This window comes from Rhea americana, unplaced genomic scaffold (assembly GCF_003343005.1).
Source record: "Rhea americana isolate MKP2758 unplaced genomic scaffold, rheAme1 scaffold_185, whole genome shotgun sequence".
NCBI lineage: Eukaryota > Metazoa > Chordata > Aves > Rheiformes > Rheidae > Rhea > Rhea americana.
Genome location: NW_028185983.1, coordinates 1,650,575 through 1,676,016, shown reverse-complemented (window position 1 = coordinate 1,676,016; position 25,442 = coordinate 1,650,575). Strand labels below are relative to the sequence as shown.

General features: G+C 37.3%; 1 protein-coding gene across 3 annotated transcripts in view; it reads right to left on the bottom strand.

Annotated features, from left to right (window-relative positions):
• CTNND2 (catenin delta 2) overlaps window positions 1–25,442 on the bottom strand; it is a 655,980-nt gene that overhangs the window by 147,256 nt on the left and 483,282 nt on the right. For all 3 annotated transcript variants that reach the window (XM_085302090.1, XM_085302091.1, XM_085302092.1), the window contains one exon: window positions 2,007–2,220. In XM_085302090.1, coding sequence (XP_085158216.1) covers window positions 2,007–2,220 — 214 coding nt within the window. The remainder of the gene's footprint in view (window positions 1–2,006; window positions 2,221–25,442) is intronic.

Genomic DNA, 25,442 nt, shown 5'->3' with positions numbered 1-25,442 from the left:
CTGATTAAGATGTGCAACACTAGCTGGTTTTCTATAGGATTTAAGAAGAGAGGTGCAGCTAYGAGGATAGTTTTGGGCAGGAACTTTGCAGACTAATATCCCTGTTAGGATTTCATTTGCAAACCAAGGACCAGTGACCTGCACTTTGAAAGGTACAAAACTCAGCCACGGCAAAAAATATCCCTCTAGGATGCCCCAACTACTTCAAAATAAAAAGCCAAAACACAAAAACAGGTCCAGCAATGGAATCCTGAACTCCAAGTGACCTTGAGTCCCTTCCTTGGAGTAAGCTTGCTCTGCTCCCCTTTTAGAGATGTCCAGCACTTTTGACTGTTATCATTCCCGTCAGCCGCATCTTCTAGCACTGGTGCTGGTTACAACCACGGCAGGTCAGAGCTCTCCCCTTCTCCACTGTTCCACGTGGCGGGCGTGCTAGCACACACTCACTTTCTACCAGCAGGTATTCTGCAGAGCTTAATAGCATCCTGGGCATGGGATGGAGTGCAAACTGCAGCCCATGATCTTTGCTTTAAACGACCTAAAGACATTACACATTCCGTCTATAGCCAGCATGGAAACTGCCACCCAAACTGCCAAAGTGCACTCCCTGCTTAAGTTCATTAGCAGTTTGCCACTTATTACTCAGAATAAATAGGCAGAATGCTCCCTGGAGCCAGGACACAGACAGCAAAACCCTGAGACAGACAAGGATTTGGAACCTGCAGCAGTGGTGACGCTCTATTAGATCTATCAGTAATTCTGCCACTCTGCAGGAAGCACCATTGGTGCTTGGGTTACTCAGCACCTCTGTCCCATTAATACTGCCTAACAAATAGCAGGAGATAGGTGTTGTAACTAGGGAACAAAATTAAATATAAAAATCTACATTTAATAAACACCATGCAGTTTATTCAAACACTCTTGCGCAAGGAATCTGGAGTCAACCAGAGGATGATAATCTTATTATTGTGTCCTAAATGAGGCCTGACCCACAAGTGTAAGCAATTTCTGCAGAAGCACATATGATAATGTGAATGCTGATGCATGCTCCTGTAACAAAGATGAGAACTTTTTCTCATATATTTGAGTAGGAAAATCATAATGGAAAAACAGGCATTGTAAAATAGGATAATGAAAAGATCTTAAGATTTTCTACTTGTAGCATTAGATTAATCGCCACATTCATGTCAGCAATCAAATAGATCAAAATCACAAAGCAAAAATCAGAAAAGCCATCTTCCATCTTTGCTTTTGCATTTTAAACAGGATGATTTAGGGGAAAGGGGAGGGAATCACCAAACACTTCAGACTGCTACTATTTCATAGTATTTCTGCAGGCCCTCCTCCACCCAATTTTACTGGGGAAAAAGTCAAATCTTAAAAAGATCAGATCCTCTCTATTCTCTCTATCAAGAACAGAAATAATTTTTAACCACTACCTGCACACTCTATGTACAACACACATCACACAGCATGCTATCAAATTTCAGAAAAAGACTTCAGAAGACACTGTCCATCTCTCCAACATACTTCTGTATTTTTCTACCAGCATCAAAAGAAAAAAAAAATGAAGAAAACCCAACCCACAACATTCTCACCATAGATGATATAACAGAAGCAGGTAACAGCTTCTGAGAAAACCTAGTAAAACCCTACGTCTTCGTGTGAACCATGACAGCAGATGGGAGACTACAGCTCATCGCAGAATTCTGCCCCACAGCAATACATTTTTCCTTGGACACTAAAATTCTTACAAGAACATCCACAGCTAACGAAGAACAAGTAACCAGGACCCATAACAGGAACYATGCGCTCACTAGTAAACTCGCTGCATAATATTACGTAAAGTTACTCAATATTTCACATACCCAAAGGGCCTGAAAGTATTTTGTTAGCGTGACAAAGATGGTAATAAACAAACAGTTAGTGATGGAGCAACTGACACACACCACAGAACTGTGCAAACAGGGTTTGAAACACAACAAGGAGTATTGAAAGATTCAAACCTGTGACCAGTTCTCTGATTTCCAAATCTGTAGTCTTGCGAAGTAACCGTACTAATGCTGGGATACCACCACAGTTTTTCAGGGCAATTTTGTTGTCATCATTTGCCTTCCCATACACCAAGTTTCTCAAAGCTCCACAGGCACTACGGTGGACTTCTGTCATTCGATGGTCCAATAGGTCCACCAGTAATTGTATTCCACCTTGTCTTCTTATCTGAAATAGAACAAAGTGATGACCATAAAATCAGGGGATGAACACCAGCATTGTATGTGCTACTCAGTTTAATAAAGCTGTGGTTTATGCAGGCTATACTCCACCAAAGGTATGCTAGCAGCCCCACAAAGCTGTCATATTACATTTATTTGATTCTTCCTCCTATTCTTTCAGCAGTACCATAACCGTAAAACGATCAACCTGAATCTCTTTAAAAGCAGCCAAAAGTTAGTTGAAATTGTTGCCTCAGAGAGATTTCTCAAGGTTCAGCAAGATTTGCCTTGGCAAGAGTTTCTCCTGCACTGTAGAACCATAATCTGCTTTAGAATTTGGATATCAGTGATGCAAATAATAGAGGAGAAAGAAGTTAGATACTTAGGCACTGTAGGAAGAGACCAGACTACTATCTTCCTGTTCTGCAAATGAAAAAAAAAGAAACACTTAATGGATTAAAGTTTTTAAGACTTTCTCCTTTTTTATTTAATTACTTGGAATGTAAACAACCACCATAGTCTCTGTAAGAATGTTATATCAACAAAACCATGAAGAAGTTGCATCAGCAGAGAGGAAAAAGGGAGACGTCTGCATAAACACGAAGACAAGGTGATGGACAATTCATGTTACAACATACTATGTTATGCCTGAGGGTGACCCTTAAGCGAGGTAGGAACAAAGTTCTTATTAGTTCTTAAGGTGGCTTACACAGATGAACTGCTAATGCAGTATCTTACATAAGATAGCAGCCTATCACAATGTTAATCACAACATAAACCGGAATCCAGATTACAAAAGATGGCAAATAAGTAAAATTAGCAAACTGAAAGCAAACACTGGTATTTTTTGTAACAGTTCAATGATCCAAAAAAGGTAACTGAAAACATAAAAAGCTTGGAATAGCTATTTATAAGTTTTACAATCTTTATGAAAAAGTATGTTACACAATCACATAGCTGACCTGTTTTTTTCTATTAAGGAATAAATTTAGTTAATCTCTAAGATACGACTCAGCAAACCATCTGAGTATCTACTCCAAAGATAACCGTGTATTTAAGCTTACAAAAATATGTGTATCAGAGCCTAAAGATGCTGGTTTGATTCTTGTTTCAAAAGTGTTGTGACAGCACTTCAAATTAAGAAACTATAAACCATCACTTCAGTTCCCTGATCTTCTCACACACAGTCTGTTCTCAACCTGTATACTTTTATTTAAATTTCCAAAGAAAGAAAGCATTGCCTTCATCCTCATTTTGAACAGATCTTGCACTTCTGCAGCAAATGCAAAGCCTCTGTAAAATCTGTGAGAAAGAAAATTTCTGTTAGTTAAATGGTGAAGATACAGTTTACAGTTTTAGGTCAAGAATGAACTTTCAGAAAAGAAGTGGTAGAAGTGGAGGAATAAGTAGGTTTTATTTGTCTTTTTCAAGGGTGATATGCCACTATTTTTCTTTTTTTTTTTTACAGTTACTTAGAAAAACCAAGACCACTCTTATCTTGGGTACAAACAAATAACAGGTAAGCACTATATGAAGGAAAGACACAGAAGAAAAAGTACAGACATATCTGACACAAATGATCAGGGAGTTTGAGGATATCAAAAACATTTTATTACAAAACGTTACATCTGTTTGCAACAAACCCAGCTTCAGGGTTATCTAGAACTGTTTACTCCTCAAATTGCAAACAACATTGGAGCTTCTTGCAATAAACTGGAGCAATTAATAACTAATGTCAGAGAAGTACAATGGTTTACCTTCGGSTAAGTTGTATTGACAGCTCTGTCAAAGTTTTTCACTATACGTGCTGTTGGCTGGGGCCCAGAGCCAACTCAGACACCCTAAATAGCCATTTTACCACCTACAGCAATATTTTGCTGAGGACATTARAAACAGACAGCTATAGAGTATTTTTAAAATGGCAAGAGAAAAATGAGACACTATTTTTAGAATCAAAGTTTATCATGATATAGTCCCTGAATTTTTGTTTTCTTGTTCTTTCAGGAACGTGTGCTCTTGGGGTACTCCATGGGAGGGAAGCTTGAGAGAAGAAAGAAACAGTTAAACAAAGTTCTGCTCACTAGTTATGTACAACTAATGTATGGTGTTTCATACATCTAACACAAGCTTTGCTGCAAATAAAGACTGAAATATTATTCCACTTTTGGGGCTCCAGAACTGAACTACACGAAACAACCCACTGATCAAGTGTAAGTCACCACTTTTCTTCTACCACTTTATGTGGCACATTCCTACTTTCATAATAATCGCAAGACCCAGCAATATACCAGTCTTAGAGTTGAAAAAAACATATGCTCATTTATGTACCGTAGAAATTACAGTATTAAAATAAAACAGTATAATGTGTATACAATTACAACACAGCTTTGAGCCAAATGCCACTACAATAGTTACAGTTTAGAGATAAGCCAAAATATTTTCCTAGAAGGAGTCATTGCACCTGTGTGTCATGTTGAACTGTCACAGCAGCATGCAGGTCATCTGGAAGTCTACAGCTGCCAGTGCTACATCCAAAGGGCACAGATGTGACTGGACATTAGCACAATACATGAAATCCAGGCGTAAGCATTGATTAACCTTTCTGAGAGTCCATCCTTCTACTGCCCAGAGAAACAGTGTTGCCTTTCAATTCAGAAAACAGAAAAAGAGATCAAAGAGGATGTGTCTCAATACGTCTCCCTGATCAAAACTTCACCAATGTGAACAGGATGATCTGCAAAGAAACCATTTGCCAGGAACATTTCTCAAGTTTGTATGAGAGGTGGGGCAGTGTTGGTTTGTTTGCTTCTTTTTACATTTTTGAATCTATTACGTTTTCATCTTCTGATTAAAAAACACTGGCTTCCCCTAATAAAAGAGATTTTCAAAATCAAGTATACTACCTGAAGAGCCACCTACACAACAAAAAAGATGGCATTTACTGCATATAAACCAGTTCTACAAAAGGTGAACCAACCACTAAGCCCCACACTTCAGCCTTTGGAAAGAAATGTGATTCGATAGAAGAAACAATGTTATTAAAAAATATAAAATGGTGCTGCTATGATGAGTAATATAAGGAATAACAGAATGAACACGTGCCTGATAGTAATTCTTTTTGAACTTTCAAAGCACAATATGCAAAATGATTATTTTAATTGCTGCACTGTTTTATTTTGAAAAAAAAAAAAAAAAGTCATGAATGATGAGAGGAAGAAGGAAAATATTAAGTATGTAGAAAAATTCTTTGGGGCACTATAATCCAAGGGCTGTGTCTCCGTTCAGAGGAGAGCTGTGCCGGTGCCGTTTTCCCTGCTCTCCCTAGAGGTCACAGGCCATCTCAAAGCCCTGCCACTGCTCTGTGCCCAGGACGGCAGCTCGTAACTTACCCACTTTCCACCAGACCTCTAGCACACAGCACTCCTCATTTTCCGTCTCCTAGGAACCAGCCATGGGATTTGTCAGGCCCCTTTGCAGTTACCCGTATGGATACTCTCAAGTGACAGGTTGTGCTACCCTCCGCTCCTTTCTGAGAGAAAAGGTATGATTCTGCTGTACTGAGACCGCATTCCTAAGTCGTACTTTTTCAATGGTAATAACTGATAGCCTGCTTGTCTTCACCTCCTGCAGCTCGTTCTCTACTAGGAATCTGAAGTCAGCAGCACATTGACATGATTAGTGGAGTTTCTTCAARACAGGGGCATTAAATATTAATTTAAAATATATTTTTGTCAGAAAAAAGGCAATACAACAGAAATTAAGTTGATGTTGTATAATTATTTACCCTACTTGAGAAAATTTCTTAAATTGTACTGAAAAAAAAAGAGCTATGTTCACCTGGGAAAGACAAACATTATTCTACAAACGTGCTCTGAATTTCCAGGCTCAGAGGTCCTGGCAAAGTAGCTGTGTCAAGCATATAGAGATGAAGCTGATTCTTCACAGTTGGGAGCCCATCTATTGATGCTGTTCTCTATCTGGATTACTGTACTGTTTTGTTTTTGTTTTTCCAACAGCCTACTATTCATCAGAAGTCTTAACCCATCTTCATGTTTCCATATTTACACAGCTGATTCATACTGTATTCTCCAGCAGTTCTAATTATGCCTCATAAATTGTGAGATTGTGATCAATGTTACCAGAATCTATTTACATTTATAGAAACTGAAGCAAAGAAATTAAAATTATTTGTTCAAATCCTTTATGGAGTTAAAGCTACAGCCTAGAGGAGCACTCTGGCTTACTTAGTCCCTTAGGGCAGATTCTCAGCCAAGCTAAGTTGCGATAGCTCCAGTGAATTCAACAGTGCTATTACCAAATATATATTTGCCAAGAATACTTCTATGGGTGGATAAACAGCAGTTTACAGCAGTGGAGCATCAAATCGCACTCTCCCAAATGACTTTCGATAGATACTTCGRTCTTTCTCCCGAGGTTTTATGAACAGAGCATTTCTGAATGTAGTATTTATTAATGCATTAGTGCCTGCTGTCTTGCTACATGTAGGAGAAAAAAGAATACAGAACATACTTGAGTTTGCTTAGCTTCTACATCTAAATAGTCAGTATAGTAGCAAGTTATCAGAAGATACAGGAGATGATAAACTCTATTCTCACACAAATCAATTCCAGACTAGTTACTTCTGAGGTCAAAAGAATTATCCTCGATTCTTTAGCACAACTGAGTTTGGCCAGTCATATGATCAACTTCATTCTCCCCATCTTGAATAGACTGTCTCTTTTTCACCCTGCCTCTTCTCCTTAAAAATGAAGATCAGACCAAAAGTAATAAAAATGTTGGTGGAATCTGCGTTGCCTTGTTATATATTTCTCAAATGCTTCTTTAATTCATGGATGCTATTAAGTTCTGTATTTCCGTTACTTTTTTTCATTAGAAATATTACTTATATTTATTCAGGAAATGCTTTTGGACAGTTGGTAGTTAAATACAACAGGCTGTGTTCATTCATACATGACATTATAGAGTGTACTGCAAGTCCATTCAGGGACCAGCAATCCCAGCATGTGTAAGCCTCAATTTATTCTATTGAGCTTTCTTAATAAAAGGTCAGTGTAAACCTACATTGTACAAAGTAAATGCAGCAAGAACACATCTGACATGAATATTGATGTAAAAAACTTTCCACATAAGAATGCACAAAGCATTTTCTTTTTCCAGTAAATTTTTGAAATTTCCATTTAAAGTTGGGCTTCCACCATTAACATTACTGTGTTGTAGTGGGAAGCACTTAATCTGGTCAAGTCACATGATGCCACCACACAGATGGAAAGGACAGCAAGAGGTCCCAGATTCTGATCAGGAGGCAGATATGTCTGCCCTTATGTCAGCATGATACAACCAAGTCTTCTCCTCTGGYATTGCAGGAAGTTTGTTTCTGCATTGCATTTGTGAACATATTTGTGTTCACACAATGCAGATACAAGATCAATTTGAACTGAAGCAGGAGTTCAGACCAGTGCTGGAGGCAGTGAAGATGTAATCCACATTCCTAAGAAGGAGCAGGAGCATCCATAGGATGTCCTATGCCAAGAGCCTTTGAGAAATGTAATTTATCAGTTTCAAGGCTGACTTTTAATTCAGTGGACTTGGCTCCATGATCAATGTGTTTATCACAATAGATTTTCCATGACAGTGGACTGTTAAGTATTTAATTTACCACGAGATGCATGCAACTAGCCTGAAGCATATGCATTGGTAAAACAAGTCAATAATGTATTGATGATATGTCTGAAAAAATATGGATATACTTGATTACTTTATGATTTTAGCATGTGAATTATTTAACAATTTACTTTTCTAATTTGTTACAATAGATTATAAGGATGTGTGGAATGTAAGGATATGTGGAAAATAAAAGAAATGTAGAATGTAAAGGATGTATCAATACCTGGAACCTAAGGACAGCTGTTTAATGCTTATCCAGCATACAAACAAAGACAAAACAGGAAAGGTAATAATACCTATACACCTAAGGAATGGGAGATAAAGGAGACAGCCAAAGATGAGAACTCTCAGGCCAGTGACTGACAGGCCACTGAAGGAAGGACTCAAAGCCTTGAGGAGGTTCAACCAGAGCTTTCTAATCAGTAAAAGTATCTGTGTTGGGGGGGGGAGGGAGATGCAAGATTATTATGGATCTTGTGGGAAAGAGAAAACTTATTATGGGATACTTTAAGGAAATTGTGGGAATGTGCAAAACTTATGGGATGTTTAGAGGAAGGCCACACGTGGGGAGAAGAAGAGGATCAGAGAGGAATACACATGAGAAAACAGAAAGGGGAAGCCAGTGATGAAAGGGTCCAGTCACATATAAACAAGCTGCTTGTTTGCCGTTTGGCCAAACCCTGTGCCTGATCACCAGTTTCTTTTAACTTACTAAATGCTATTTCTAACTGTATTTGTGGATGAGCTGCTCTATATTTTGTTTGTGTATAGTGCTATGTTGAGTAGGTGGTGAGTAGGATAAGAGATCTGGGAGCCAGCTATCAGACAGACCATAGATTTGGGGACTGGATAGTCTAGAGATCAGGGGTGTGAGGATCTGCTAGGAGAGACATCACGGGTCTGAGCCAGCAACTGGAAAGACCTGTTTGYGTTTGTGTGGGTGCACAACCTAGCAAGCTTCAAACCTGATTAACTAGTACGAATCATTGTACTGTTCAAGTAAACCATCTAATACGGATGGTTTTATTTCCAGGACTATCTGTATCAAATTAATTTCTCATTCATTTATTTTATTATATTGTTGGTATATATTATATGGTTGGTTTAGGTTAATAAGTACTACACACATTATGCCTGAGATTTTAACTGAGTGACACGCTCAGCTTTGTATCATGTTTAGTGGACGGTGCAGAACAAGAGCAATCACCACCTTGCTCTTCAAGCCAGCACAAAGGAGAAGTGCTCATGTTCTGATGCAGTGCCATAATGCCTCCTGCTCTCTTTCCAAGCAGCAGTTAAGTCCTGACCACACCAAATGCTGGTAACAGTAAGAGAACAAGATCAAGCTCCACAGATAGAAAATGCTTTACGTTGCATTCTAGCAATATTCTTATACTAAGGGCATCCTGGACACAATGGATCAAATACAGAGCTATAGTCTAAAAACTTCCACAGACCCCAGGCCTATTTAGCTCCCTTTGGGATATATGCAATCAGCAAAAAAATCTGTCTGGATCTATAGGTTTTGGGTTCTTCTGCCTCGTCTGTATTCTGCTTGTTAAATATAACCTTTCTTTTTTTTTTCAAATTACTCTGCTCAAGGAATACTTTCTGTGCTCTAAAAAAACTGATAGAAGGACAATTTATGAACATGAGACCCCTCAGAAATACATACATATATATATATATAAAGTGCAAGTATTGTAAGATATTTTTCACCGTTTTTGATTTACCTCTTATTTTTCATGATAAATACCTGCCAAGGTTTGTACAAATCATAACACAGCTTGAAACTGAATTATTGTCAGGTGTAAGCTGTAACAGCATTACAGTCCATGACCTTAATTGACAAAACATGTTACCTGTCACTGATTCAGCACAAAAGTCCTGCTGTTCCCTCAGGCTCTTTATTTAAAATCTAACAATAGGACTTGAAAATCCGACTAGCTTGCTTCTCCAGGGAACGGGGATGTTTGCCCTAAAAGTAAGGATAATCAGTATTGTCAGCTTGAACAGAATTCATGYTTTCACTTACAGTCAAAAGGACTCTTTTCTTACATTTAAAACCTCTGCTAATTTTTCAAACGTGAACAAAATATAACTGAGCAACCTTTCTTCATACTATACCAGCAGAAAAGTAKGTCTGGATTCTGACTGTTGCTTATGGCTTTGCAACAGAAGAAGCACTGTTATTATTGTTTTGAACTCTAGTAAATGCTAAAATAAAAATTATTCTTTTCCTTCTGCATCAAAGAGGAGAAGCAAAAACTTTCCTTTTCAATCACTGYAGAACTTTACTGGTCAGAGTGGAAATTTCTTCTATCTGTTAGAAGGCTGCAAAATCACAGCAAGATTTACAAAAAGGAAGAAAAGACAAGATTCAAATTTTAAATGCAATAAACTGCATTTCTAACAGCGAAAGACTGTTAGAAAATGAAGTATTCCAATGCAGCCTATAAATATTACTGTGAAAGAAAGCAAAACACCCTCCCTCATCTATTTATACTCAGCAAGCGGGTATCTGACATATTGTTCAAATTTTGCCAGTAAGTATAACTGGCACATCCTCTTCTGTATTTAATTCTGATTACTCTGCCTTACAACATGGAATATAATGGAAACAGAGTTGGATTTGTGAATAGCTGACAAAAAGTATTACAGACATGAGAAATTCTRTATAAGCAAAGAGATAGAGAATGCTGGGAGCATTTCATTCAGTAAAGAAAAGCTACCATAGCAAAGACACGCAAAACATAAAATGGCAAATTAAGCATTCCTATTTATGATCTCATAAAAGGGAAGATGAGTACTCCATGAAATGGAAAAGTGATAAATGGAAGCTTTAAGGATTATCTTTCCCACGCACAGGACACAGAATTAGACTACGCCATTTCCTACTGCAATATACCAATGACTCTAAGATTTCAGACACAGCACAATGTACTTATGAGAGTAATGAAAACATATTTCTTACATTCAACAGGATAAGGGGGGACGTATTACCTWTTAGCTAGATAAGCCACCAGCTAGTTAGGCTTAAGAAGGTATTTTTAAACTTCTGTAGAGTATTTTGCAACATCTTCTGACACATCTTGCATTGACTGCTGTCTGAGACAAGACAGTGAAGACATACTATTCTGATCTGATACAGTGACAGTGTGTTTCTAGACCACCACAATCCCCTCTTGCCCCCAAAACATCAAGCATTCCAGCATTAACAGCTCCACAGTCCTAATGCAAAGATTAATTTATGGCTACACACTTTCAACATTTTTCTTGATCATTATGTTTGAATAACTCTTCATCCAAATTAGGTGAAAGAAATCTAACAACCATGAAGCCTTTTGAGACATCACAGATACTAGTTGTCGCCTGATCAGCAGAACACGCAGCATCTGTCAGCATTTATTCGTATCTGCAGTATGAGCCAAGCAGGTTTCATATTTCCATTATTATATCAAAATATAAGTGTTTAAACAGATTTTCAGTAATAATTGGTTTTAATKTTCTTAGAAGCCGTAAGCAGTACTGTAACAAGTAAAAGAAATGCTTATTATTTCATATACAAATAGACTTTGAACAATTCTGTTCCACGAATGAGGGAAAGAGAAGCTAGTGGCAGTGCAGTGTTTCTGTGACGGGCTTTGCCTACTGCCACCGGCTCCTCTCACCCACAGTATGGCAGCAGTGCTGCTCTCAGCAAATGAGCGCATTCTTACRGGAAAGTCCAACAGGCCAATTTCTGCCCAGTAACTTGACCTTACCGACCGGTCATACACAGTACACATAAAATTATTACATTTCTAGATATTATACTGCAATTCCAAATCCTGTCCTTGAGACATTTCCATTACTCATATTTGCTTTCTTTACATTATTAAAATTGCTTTGATCTAAGAGGGCAAAAACACAGTATTTTTTGGAGAAGGCTGTGGAAAGTGACCCCCCTGCCAGCTAGTTACAGGACTCTTCTCAGAGGGCTGATTCCTACAACTTGAAATGGAGATGAAGGGACGAAAACAAATCACCATCAAAACAGGAAATARAAATAATGTTTAGTATAATAATTCTCTTAACATAAATCTACTGGTTCAAATTTTAATTTCTTACCACTGTTTCTTCTGAAGTGTCTACAGAAGGGCAGGCAGACAATATAACATCCTTACATGTAAACGCACATGAGATTTATTGCAGACAAATTTACCTGCAACATCATGGAGTAATTTAATCTCATTAGCAAAGTAATTTGCTGCAAGTTTAAAAAAGTGCTGAACAATTTCAGCTTAGAGTAGTGTGGAAATAAAATAGAGTGGAATGTTATGCTGCGTTACTTCAGAAGTCTAAATTGTTTTAAGGAACCTCAATCAGGAATTGGAGCCGGGTCCCATTTAAAAACAGTTTTGCATAACTATCATTAAGGACTTCTTAGGTGAGACACAGAGGTAATGTAAACCTGCAACAGGCATAAATTAACTAAATTCAACCATTGCTACGTACACAATGTTCTAAGTTAAACAACAAGAATTACTCACTAAATGCTAAACTACAACACATGGAGAACAACTGGAAGTATTTCAAGGTCTCTATAGACATCGGGTAGTTGTTTGGAAGAACGATTATACAACCCACGAGGACTCAAAGCACAGGGTCAAGACTCAGCAGCTTTTTTTCTGAGAGTGGATATTCTATCTCTTGCAGCAAGGGAGTCTGTTGCCAAGTATAATTCAGTTTTTCCCTGTCTCTCTTAAGTCACCTCCTTAGAACCTGGCATCTATGTGTGGGTTAACACAGATCCAAAACATATTCTGTCACACTCCAACAGATGGAGACTCAAAATCATTTTCTAAAATTGCCCTGAAAAGGGGATGAATAAAACTGCTGCATCTCTGGTCTGTATGTATTCTGCACTATGCTATGTTTTGATTTTCACACATGGTAGGAAGGTTATGCCTATTATAAGTCAAGGTTTGACAATGATTCTATTTTTTATTAGGAAGGAAAATCTCCTGCTAGGTATACTCATGGTAAAATAATTTAACCTAATGCTCTTAACATCCACATTTTTGTAAGCCTATAAAAGCATCCTATTCTAAAATTAAAYATCAAGCATTAATGGGATCATCTAAATAGTACTCCTAACTACAGTCAAACAGCTGATCCAAAGTGCTAATCGTCTGAATGTGAAGGTACTAGGAATGTGATTTTTAATTCCACTATTAAAAGCAGTATCTCCTAAAAAAGATAAGATTAGTAACGACCTGAAAAAAACCAAGTCTTTTGAATCATAGGGAACACACAGATTAGGAAAAATACATACAAGCCAAAACCCTTAAAAGATACTGTAATTGACTGGTATAAATTTGTGGTCTTTCCTTTTTGAAACAGTCAAAATGGCATTGTTTTAAAGAAGGTTCAGCACTGTGCATAGGGAGCAACAGCAGTATTAATTCAGGATGCAAAGCTATAGGCATTMCTCAAGCACCTATGTAGCACTGCCTGAAGTTAAATGAAAAATGGTATTAATACCACGAGTTTGGATCATTTCCTTTCTAGTACTTAATAAGAATTAAGCATATTTTTGAGAATGAAAGAATAAATTTATTCTTGGGGAAAAAGTTTAGCATACATAGCTCAAGTAAAGCACCCTGTTATTGCTATAAACAGATTATTAGTGAAGTTAAAGATACAGAAAACTCAATACTTTCTTCACATAAAAAATTGTTCTCAACAGAAGTGGTAGGCCAATACTTCAAATGCTGTAAAAGCAAGAGAAGACATCAACTTACTACCAAAAGAAAAAGTTGTGAAGTGGTACTTTACTATATTTGATTTAGTATATTCTTAATGAAGTTTATTCRATGTGAACACACATACTGTCTTGGAACAAGGTGGTCTGAAGCCCAGAGAAATTTTTTTATTTCAGTGATTTAAGCTCACACAACAACTTGGGAGGAAGTTTCAGCTCAAATCAGTAATTCCTTTATGCTTCCTGTAACTATCCCAGGTAGTTTGCCTTGTAGAATAAAGAGCACATCATTTTTTCTCAGACTAAAAATACATTTATAAACAGTTAGATCTATTCTCACACTGCCACCAGATGACGGCTGCTCCGATGACGTTCTATACTGAAAACAAAAGGTATTTTCTTCCTGCAACCAGTGTATTTTCCTCCCAGAAATCTCTACGTCATATGAAAATTTTTTTTTCTGAAGGTGTTGGGATGTGGGGTGAAGAGAGACATCAGCTGAAACGCTAATGAATGCATTCTCACAACAGTCCGTCTTGGTAGGATGTTTTTCTAACACTAGGCACAGCTGATACACAGAAACTAAGGCATATAAGATTAAATTATTCACCTAAGGTCAAAAACGAAGGCTGTGGCAGAGCTAAGACCACAATCTTAAACTCAAGAGTTCCAGTGCTATCTTTCTTACATCTCCCCATTTACATAAGACCCGTGAACAAAGCGAAAATCAGCACAAGGAAGCCGGCCTCATATCTAACATGATTTGTAATATCCACATTTCCTTAGGCAAATAACATACAYACACACACACACATGCAAACACACACTTTTACAGGTTTGAGTCTTACATTCTTCCTTTGTCTAACTCAGGGGTTCCTTCCCTCCCAGCACCCTCAACTTTCTTCTGATGCCCCCCGTACCACGGAGCTGGGGATTACTTACACCTACAAATATCTCAACACACGTGCTCTGATGGCTTTGGAGACATTGCCTCTGTAACAGAGAACTGAATCATAAAGAAAACTGAACAAGTAACTCTGGGAACAAGCCTGTTTCTGCACCTGGACTGACAGTGTGGATGCCCTCTGTTTGCCTCTGTCAACTGTTTTAGTTTCAGGAGGGGGCTGGTTTAAACATTCAAGTCTCATACATAAGATTTCTCTCCCTAAAAATGTGAAAAGACTTCAAGAGAAAATATCATGTTACTAGATACTAGAAAAATGACATTTTCATGCCTTGTGTAACTAAAACTACATGAATTTTAAACATTATCTCTTTATTTCATTACTTATTTTCAGACCATATGTATTTGTTAGTGTGCGTGTGTGTATGTGTATATATATATATATATATATATAAAAACAAAACAATCTGAAAAAATGCAAATATACTAACTAGTAACATTTTATGCATCTTTTCCCACTTTCTGAATCACTATAATGAGAAAAATTTCTTTTGTCAGCCCTGAAATTATGTTCTGCCCCATTACTATCAAAACTAATATTTTGAACATACATCTCTGAGACTATTCATTAGGCACAGAAAATCAGGCATATAATTTAGAAACAAACAAAAAAMCAGTATTAATTATAGCTACCAATAAAATAGTCTGTGGCAGACCACACTTCTATACGAGCCTTTAGTGGTGGAAACTCTTTAATATCATACTGAAGCATTCAAGACCATCATTTAATATTCTGCRTTAAATACACATATGCAATAAACACTGATCTGCAGACTTTACTCATACTGGCACAACAGTAAAAAGACAAAACATTCAGTCCCTACTCTTTATAGAAACCAAAAAATTTGAACATAGGAATTTTTGATTTTGAGATTAAAAAAATTTAAACAATCTGTTATGTAGTAGCTTTGTCAAAAGACATTTCTCCTATCACCTGGTAACTATGGACTCTTCTTATTCCACAGTGTCCATATCACAATTAGAAAAAGAAAAACAAGAATAAGGTACTACTGTTTCTTCTAAAGGAAACAAGCATCTAAATTGCAAACACGAGACCCACCTACGGAAGCTAATTAGAAATCCTTTYGTGGAGCTCAAATGTTGCTCAGGTAGCTCCTAAAGATACGTTTATCCACAAAAATGGATATTAATTCTTAAGTCTCAGAAGAGTACGAACAAAGCCAGAAACAAAGCTGGGAAAGTGCACAGCAACCAAAAACATACTAACAGCCACACTAGATCAAATCAATGATCCATCTACTGCCACAGTTTCTCTCCAGGGGATYCAGCAGGAGAGGCTTTGGAAAGAGCAGGAGAACAAGAAAACCCTCCCAAATGCCTTTCTTCCCCCTTTCTCCTTCCTCCTGCCTTCGGACAATGTGCAGTCCACAGACTTTTTCAGTCAGATGTTACATAAAGTCCATTGGAGGTAATAGCACTTGATGGATGTTTTTTCATTTTTTTTTCTGTGAAAAGAATCTAATGATTTTTCAAAACTCATTGAACCATGGTTCACAGCTTCAAGTTTCACAGTTTAGTTATTATATGACTAAAAYTCTTTTGTTTTGGAGTTGGCACCTGATGACGCCATCTGTTACTTCTCAGTTCTTGGATTAAAAGCTATAGAATAATTACTCCCTATTTAGTTTATTCTGTCATTTAGAGTTCTATATACCTATCATACTCTACTYTAACTCTTTTCTGAAAATGTAGAATCAATTAATTTAGTTTCTCTCAAATAAAGCAATGGAGAAAAGTGGCACTGCCAGTAGACTAACTCTGCTTGCTCTTCCACGAAGTCTGCATGTTATGGCAATTTTTCAGTTGCTCTACACAAGGTGGCAGTTCTGAGAAGAAGAAATGGTATAACCTTTGTGTATGGAGCATGTCCCTTTCTTCAGGGCTTGCCTGGKTGGCCATGTACCTGCAGCACATCTAGTGAGGCACATATTGGGAGCCAGCTGTGCTACTGACAAAAGCGAGCAGCATTTTCCACTTGTGCTTCAGCAACAGCTCACATACAAGGGGCTGATTCTGACCTACTGTTCATTTATTGTTATGAACAGTAACAATATGGGTTAAATGAGCCCTACAAAGGGCTATGGGTTTGCTTGGGTTAAATGAGCCCTACAAAGGGATCCTCTTATCCTTAATTTTCAAACAGATAGGTATCTGAATACCTTTTCAAAACTTAGCTCTCAGATCTACTGCATTTCCTTAAGGTTGCTACAAGATACCAACTTCAGAAATGTCACACATTTGTCAGTTTAGCAGAACTTCTCTAGAAGGGAGGAGCAGAGAAGAGGAGAAGCTGGTCCATGACCAACACAACATTTACAGTAGTCCAAATTTCAGAAATGGGTAATTTTGTATTTTGTTTGTAATTCTTTGAGTTTTTCCTTTTTTCATTATCCGGTTTGAGTCATACCTTTCTCTGAGTTATACCAGTGTAAATCTAGAACARTAGGATTGACTTCAGCAGCACTGCTCTAAGTTTACTTTGAGATCTTGTAGAGGACTCTCTGCCTCAAGTGAAGTCAAATAGCTTTCTGCAGTTGCTGGACAGTTACTTAGGCATTTTCACTTTATGAGTCTTATATTAGAGTCTTATGACTCCACAAAACCATGCTTTCTGCTGTAACCATTCTCAGAAGCTAAGAGTTTAATAGTCAAGTCTTTGTATTTTTAAACACATTCTGTTGATCATCTCACAGTCTTTACCTTGGATTTTTCATTTGGTGAAGATTTTTTTTTTGTCAGGGCTATAATTCACCTTATTTAAATCATTTCGCTGCCATCCTTTTTCCTCTAGATATCTGAGAAAGCATCAAATTACAGAAAYTGATATTGATCTGTGTTATTTCATTTCTATATACAGTCTGCAAAAGCTTACCCTGGCTTGTCGGATGATGAAAACAGTAATAAAAGAAAATATGCTCTACAACAGGAAAGTAATCCCAAGCATTCATGCATCAGTCTAATAAATCAGAGAAGCAATTGGCAGAAGAATTATGAACAGAAAGAAATCCATGAAGCTATGACATATACTAGAACATTGTACTGCTTCAAAAATTTGCCAGTATATTTAGTGCTTTTTCAAAATGTGGAAAATTCATATTTTTATGTCAAATGACACTGTCTTTCAATGTATATTACCTTTCTTTCCGCAGTGCCCAGTATTTTCAAATACAAAAGATTCAGCTTTTGAAAATTTGGTAATACAACAAGGACGTTTTTTCCCAGATCAGTGGAGGGACCTTCACAAAACAGCACAATGCTCCTCCTGCACCTGCTGCATGTCACAGAAAGTAGCATGAAAGCATTCATCTTGTGCACATAATACTGATTTTTTTTTTTTTCTCTCCTCCTTACTGTGTTAAAAGCATTATCACCAGATGTTCAGGTTTGARTTTTCTGGTTAACTGAATTTATTGCCAAAAATCCTCTTACATATGGCTACAGAGGCAAATGCTTGCTGCTCAGTGCTGAAAAAGATATAGAAACCTTTAGCCAATAGTCTCATATCCTGCAAGGCAAAGACAGTGGGAGCAAATGCTGAACATTCTAAATAAATAGCAGGTCTAGAAAGACTGTTTAAGACCTCATTCCCTTCTGCACACAAGATTAGTGCCAGGCTCCTAAAGACAGTGGAAGATAGGTCACGCTCAGTATTTCAAGAATTTTTACAAACTTGGTTAACAATTAACAGGTGTCGTGCGTGGACAGCACTGCAGGATAATCAACAAAGTTGCAATTATCTATATGAAGTGTGGACATATATTAATAATTCAAATACCCATTTTTGGCTTGCTCTGGCACAACGTAATTGTTGCTAACTGCTTACTAGCATCAAGGAAAAAGTTATCTTAAAGAGGAACTTAAGGCAGGGTGGGCAAAAGTTTGTCAGTTTGGCTATYTCTGGGACAGGGAATAATGGAGAGGGAGGAAACATGAAAGCAGTGTGGGTGGTAATGGCATAGATATATACTGTCAATGTTAAACCAATCATTTTGTAAAATAATAATTTTTTCAGGCACTTTGTAAAATTACTTTACTCAGTCTCTCACCAAGATGACAGAGAATGATGTAATTACACAAAACAACAGGAAGGCATTATGCAAAATGTCTAATTTCTGCTTATTTGGCATTAGCCCAGAAAAAAATCTACAACTGTATTTTCCATTACATTTCTTTATGAAAACATACACTCTCGTTTATTTACCTGTAAAACCATGTCACTTCACAGAACTGATGCTTCATTCCCAGTTAAAGGCAAAATTTTGCAAAAGGAGTAACTTTGAAATGTGAATGTAACAAACCCAAAGCATTACTGAAGGTCCTCAGCAGAGCAGAGGACCTAGTGGCACTTGCCATTAATCAAATGTTACTCTAGTGGCACTTGCCATTAACTCATTTATTCAACACTGTAATATTTTTCCCAATCCTGTATCAAGTGAAATATGGAAGACACAGAGTAATTCATTACAACCCCTATCATAGTATCCTGATGATGTATCAATAGCAACCGTGGTTAAATGACCACAGCAGGACTGCTGARTATAAAATGCCACTCCTGTGATGCAGAAATTATAGATTTTGGACATACAGCACTGCACTCAATACCATTCATTAATACTCAGTGTTAATAAATGTAAAGGTTGTGAACTAAGATGTGCATTCCATCATCACAAGAGATAAATGTCACATAAAGATGGCATATAAATCAACTGATCAACTCAAAAAAATACATTCAGAAACACTTTTGCAAGCTGGTCATCTCCCAGTGAGCAGTTTCAGGTTTAGTTCCCTGATAGAAAGTGGACTTCTATGCAAAAAAAAAAAAAAAAAAAAAAAGAGAGAGAGAGAGAGAGAAAGTTAAGTGAAAAGATCTAACATGTTACAATTAACCACATTTCTGGTACTTCCTGTCAAATTAAGCAAATTTATAAGTAAAAAAAAACAGTAACATATTCTGATAAATATTACTTAGTAACTCAGGTGAACTCAGTGTGGGACTTTAGATTGGGAAAGAAAAATAATTAATTAAAATATTGTAAGAATAGCAAATGGAAGAGCATACAGTATTAACTTTATTCCAAGTAACAAAGAATTAAGACAAATACAACCATTCCTGCCACACCTTTTTCAGGTAGTATAAAGAGCAAATAGGTGCAATAAGCAGGTTATATTACAGAGCATGAGCTAGTGCTTCTTTGCTTCACACAATTTAAACTACAAGAGAAGAGAAGGTATGGTAAAGGTAGCATGAAGGAATGTGCAAAGCAGACAAATTAGACATTTCAAATTAGTGCAGTAGTTAYCAAAATGCTGTAATATACTCTCATACACCTATGAATAAAGGAGGACTGAAGTACAGAAATAATCATTATACTCTTGGAAAACAGACCTTATATGTGACAGAAACCAAACCCATGCCCTTGACTGCTGGAATGAATAAAATGGAAGGAAGTAGAGAGGTTAAGAAACATTGAATAGTGCCGTACACAGGATCAAATGGGGCTGATTAAACAACAAGTAATAAACAGCAATAGCAGAAAACAGAGTTTGCTTTCAAAAAATACTTCTCCTGTGGAGGGAAGGAAACAAAGGAGAGAAGCCRCAGTTAGAGTATCAGGGTGATGAGACCTTAACCAGAGGAGAGAAAGGACTTAAGCCCTCTACTTTGTCAGATCTACAGAATCGGTCTTCATCTGTTCCAGCTCTGTGTTTTATGAGTATATAAGATGGGGCAAAAGATGCCTTCAGTCCCTCTGTCCCACCCTAAATGACTCCATCYGTGAGCACGCCGCAGAGCCGGGAGAGCAGAGCCAGACCTGGGATGCCTGGGACACCGCTTCACGGCCTCCCCTTCCAGACCTGTTCAGATGGGGAAAGGCAGTAACTCGGGGCCCCAGATGAGAGTTTGTCACCAGGCACAAACCAGGGCCACCTCTCCTTCAGGCAACTTCCCAAGTTCAGAAGCAGCTGCTGATGAGACTAGCAGGGCCCCGCAGAGCAGGCGTGCTGGAGCAGCCTGCTTCGCAAGGACACATCTCTGCTCTCTCGGCAGCCACTGGCACAGAGCGCCACATGGCACTTGGGCACCAGCTGAACGCTTCACTGGAGCACCTAGAATGAAAGCCCCGCGGGACAAACCTCCCCTGAAACTGCACCGGCATTCATCTTGACAGGGTGTTGCAAACTTACCGTTACTGATACAAAAATCGACTATTTCGTATAAAATACTTAATACATAAATAAAATATGATCACCCACATTTTGCAGAAGAGCCCATGGTTATACAGGGCTATAAACAGAACTTAGGTCTGAATCTCAGTCAAGTGCTTTTACTATTAACTCATTTTATTTCAGGTATACTTAGGTGTACATTTTTTTGCTCCATCAGACCATCAATAATGACTTATAAAACATTCTCACATGTTTCTCTCTCTCCTTTCTCTGGCTACAGTGAAACACCAATATGTCACTCTTTTGCTGCGGCATCATAGGGTAGAATTGAGACACAGGTTTGCTAGAAAAAGTTAAAATAACAGATGGTCAAATTGATCAAACTGACTATTCTTGTCACGATCTATTTTCATCATCATCATCATCATTATTATTGTTGTATCACCAATTGAGCCAATCTCATTTAATGATTACAGCTCATTTGTTTCACACTTTGCAATTGTAACTCATGTAAAGTATACGCAATACATCACAGATACTGTAAAAGTTTAGCCCCTTTTGGCTGAAATATAGCCTTTAGACACCTCCAATTTCAAAGCTTCATTGCAAAAATAAAGTTAAAAAGATAAGCAATTCCTGAGAAGGGAACACCAGGTAAAGTGACATTCTTCACAGGAACAATAAAAATACTAAAATATAAAATTCATTACAGGCATGATAAGGGCACTGAATATAAAGGAATAAGAACTAAAAAATAAAGTTATTTTTAAAAACAGCTGAGACCTCTGAAGAATGTGTGAAGACTGAGTGATCCTGCTGATGGTTGTGCATGGGCATTAGACATGTATCCAAACTTCTCAGCCTTGTGCAGCCTCAGCACACAGAAAGCTGTGGTGACCTGGGGCCCTCACAGAGGACCATGTCATGGATTTTACTGCTTCCCTAATTCTACCTATATCCAGGCTTACAGGTCTGGGTCATGGATTGTACACAAATTAAAAAAATGCACACTACTCTCTCACTAGTATAAAAGGAATACTAGCTTCTTCAAAGTAAAAGAGCAAAAAAAGAAAGCCTTTTCAAGTGACTCATGTAATTGAGAAACAACAAGCTTAACATTTGTTGTATACATTGTTGTAACTTGCTAATTTTCTTCAAACGTAAAATGGTATTCTTGCATGAAAAGGTGCAAGAAATGGAATGTCTTGTTGAAAAATTCACTTCAGTAACATAAACTAAGACAATTTGCAGAAGACAAGTGAAAAGCATTAAAAAAGTCATTTATATAGTAACTTAGAATTAAATGTTATAACAACATATGACAATGACATCATCTAAAAATATACTATTATGTATACTAACTGCGCTCGCAACAAATATTTTGGAGTGTATCTGCAATTTTTACATACTTTTTCAGTATCACCTATGAGAGGCTTCTTTCATTTAAATTAAACACCAAGTCTGTATGATCTTGTATGCAAAGATTAAAGGAGTATACATAATGTCTTGAATAGAAACTCCACAGCATCATCCCTAGACAATCCAAATTCCAGCCTTTAACTGACAGATTTTAGAGGAAGAAGAAAGAGAGAAAAAGCAAGCTATGGGAAGTGGAAGGCAGAACTGTGATTCTTTTTAAACCGCATTAAAAAAAAAGATATGYTGTTTTCCTTAAGGAAACGAGAACCTTGTAGAACACTGTAGAAGCAAAAATAAAGATATCCCTCAAGGATGACAAGGTGTTCATYACCTCATACTAAGTATATGTATTCTTTGGGCCAAAGTCCTTTTAGAAAAAGGCATGCACATACCCCTGCCCATCAGAGACCTAGCAGCATTCTAGATGACATCAAAGTTACTACWGCACAACAAGCACTGGCATCATGTGAATGATGGAAGTGAAAAAAAGTATACATCCTGGAAGATGCTGACAATAGCTTATATGACATAATGAGATTTTTTTCTTATATTCTTCATATTTAATATTCCTCTCAACCAAATAGCCTATCACATACTTAACAGAATAGAGGATAAGAGAAATGCATAATCAACATATCCTCAGAAATAACAGTCAACAGTAACATTAACATAATAGCAATGAAGCTAAGCAAAAGCATAGTACAATCTATGCCTGCCGCCTGACATATGAAAGAACATAGATAGCATGGTGACAGTGTTCTGAACACATCCCAAAGAATTCACTAACGAAGATGCAGAAACATCACTAAGTAATTGATCTATTTTTAGTATTGCATTGCCACACAATAAAGTCTGGAATAATACTTTTCTTCTAAGATTGTGTCAAGTGAATATATAGGGTTGTTTTCCAAGATGAAGAGGAAGTTGTGCCATCCAGCAGGGCTTATTAAGGATGCATGAAAAGGCAACAGACAAGACAGTTCAGTAGTTACTTTCTTTTTATTTGGCATCTCTGTACAATTTTCTTGAGATGAGAACTTCAAGTGCCACAGCTTTAATGGCTAAAATTAATTTCCCAGCTTACAGAAAGGAGTCACTGGTGTCAAAACCCTTAGTGACCTGTTACACCTTTGAAGCTGATGGCAGGCTGACATTTTGCATGACAGCAAAATGGTGTTGGCATCTGAAACTGCACAATTCAATCCTTTTATATGGTGATCTCATAGAAAGGAGTAAGCTGTCTTTATAGGAAAAGAAATTGCTTTAGAAGAATGAATCCTGTGCTTAACAGAATGGTCTCTTTTAAAGAAATGTTCCTATACCCCCATCTGTTCTCTTTTTTTTGCATCCAGAACTACCTCTGCACACAGTCTCATCATTGTTGGTAGAGTAGTCTGCTTCTAAGGGGCAAATGCCATCTGAATGAGCCTTCTTGTGCTCTTCCATCTCAAACTTTTCACTTGTCTTCAAATATCAAACACCTTTTCTCCTTTCCTTTTGCCTTTTAATTGCATTCCTCTGTTATCAATGAACTCAATAATTTATATTAAAAATCTCTAAAGTATTTTGAGATTTAGAATTTCAATATTATAATATATATCTAAAATGGGCTGCCTCACAATTTTTATAATCTTTGGTCTTCTGCCTCCCTTTGCTACCTTCCACATATGTGAGGCCTTCAGTTAGGATTGGCCACTGCTCAACAGAAGAAGAAAAATTAACTTATCAAATGTTAGCACAAATAATTAAATGTCATCAACTCCATCCAAATGTCTGTTGAACCACCTACGCCCCAAGCACAGGGGATAAAAGTAGAGAATCTGAAATGCCACAGACAAAGGATGCAGTGGCCACCGTCTTGCAGCCAGCAATACCTAAGGAGACTCAGAAATGGCATTTGAGGAAAGCTTTTGGGTGAAAGCAGCAATTACAATCACACTTTTAAATAAAACAAGACCAGCACTGAACTGTTCTGARCAGAACAGAAGCAGCAGCATCTTCCAGTGCTAACACCACCATCTTTATCAACTGTCACTGTTTATCGTAGTTACATGTCGCAGCACTAACAAGCTCACAGCTGGGAAGGAAAAATGAAAATTCCATGCTTAATTCACTCCGTAAGTTTTTTGTGAAAAAGTAAATGGCTTCTGACACCTTTGCAGTCAGCCTAGGGCACCTACACATAAACAGTTATCCTGCTTGTTTGAAATTCCTTTAAGTTAGAGAAGGGCATCTGCACATCTCATGGAACTGAGAGAATTCTTCTACAAACGAACAATCAGGGCTTTTACATTTATGAAGGCATAATAAGACATTTAGAGTGTCATCATCAAATTCAGAAGTAAACCTCAAATCAATAAGCATTTTACAAATCACATCTAACATAAGGAAAATAATCAAGATTAGAGGAAAAAAATTCTCTCTTCTCCCTAGTCTAAAACACGTTTGACAGAATTTCTTTCTCATAGTTGTCTTCTATAGAGTTAATATTTCCACTTTTTGTTCATAATGGGGAAGGAYAGTGTCATTTTTCAAGAGGTAGTTTTTCACATCAGCCACAAAGATTAAAATGTTTTAAAAGAGCAAAACTTAACACTAAAACCATAAAAGGTGCCAGAGATCTTATAAATGCATATAGTCAGAGCTGTTATTTCCTATTTTTATTTTAGTTAACTGTATTCTACTGCAAAGGAATAGAAAGGTCTTGATCCTACCAAATAACATGAGGAGAAATTTTATACAGATCTCACTGAAGCCTCCTAAGAGTAAGGCAACTTAATAACTGTTCCGAAGATAAACTGGAAGAAAAGAGTGATCAAGTTCAGATGGCAGACCATGCAACTTAAAAAGGTTGTTGAATCACATCCTAGTGGGCTGGATCAGATCAACAACAACAAGGCTTCTAAGGGATTTCTCCCTACATGGTTGGCAGCAAAAATCAAACAACCTTCTCCCTGAAATGTGATAGCTACCTAAGGGCTCAATGAGGGGAAGCACAGACTGTACAAAATAATTGTTCCAACCATTTCACCATTTTTTTCAGAGATTATTCAAATGTTTTTTTAGTAAGAGATTACCTTATGGAGAAAGGAGGAGAGACAAAGAGTATGGGGATAGCATGTAGTTAAAACTTTCAGCAACATCTGTAGTGGAGACATTTTTTGGAACAAAAAAACTCTTTATTTTAACATTCATATATTCTTTTTTAATCTCTAAGATGTTTGGG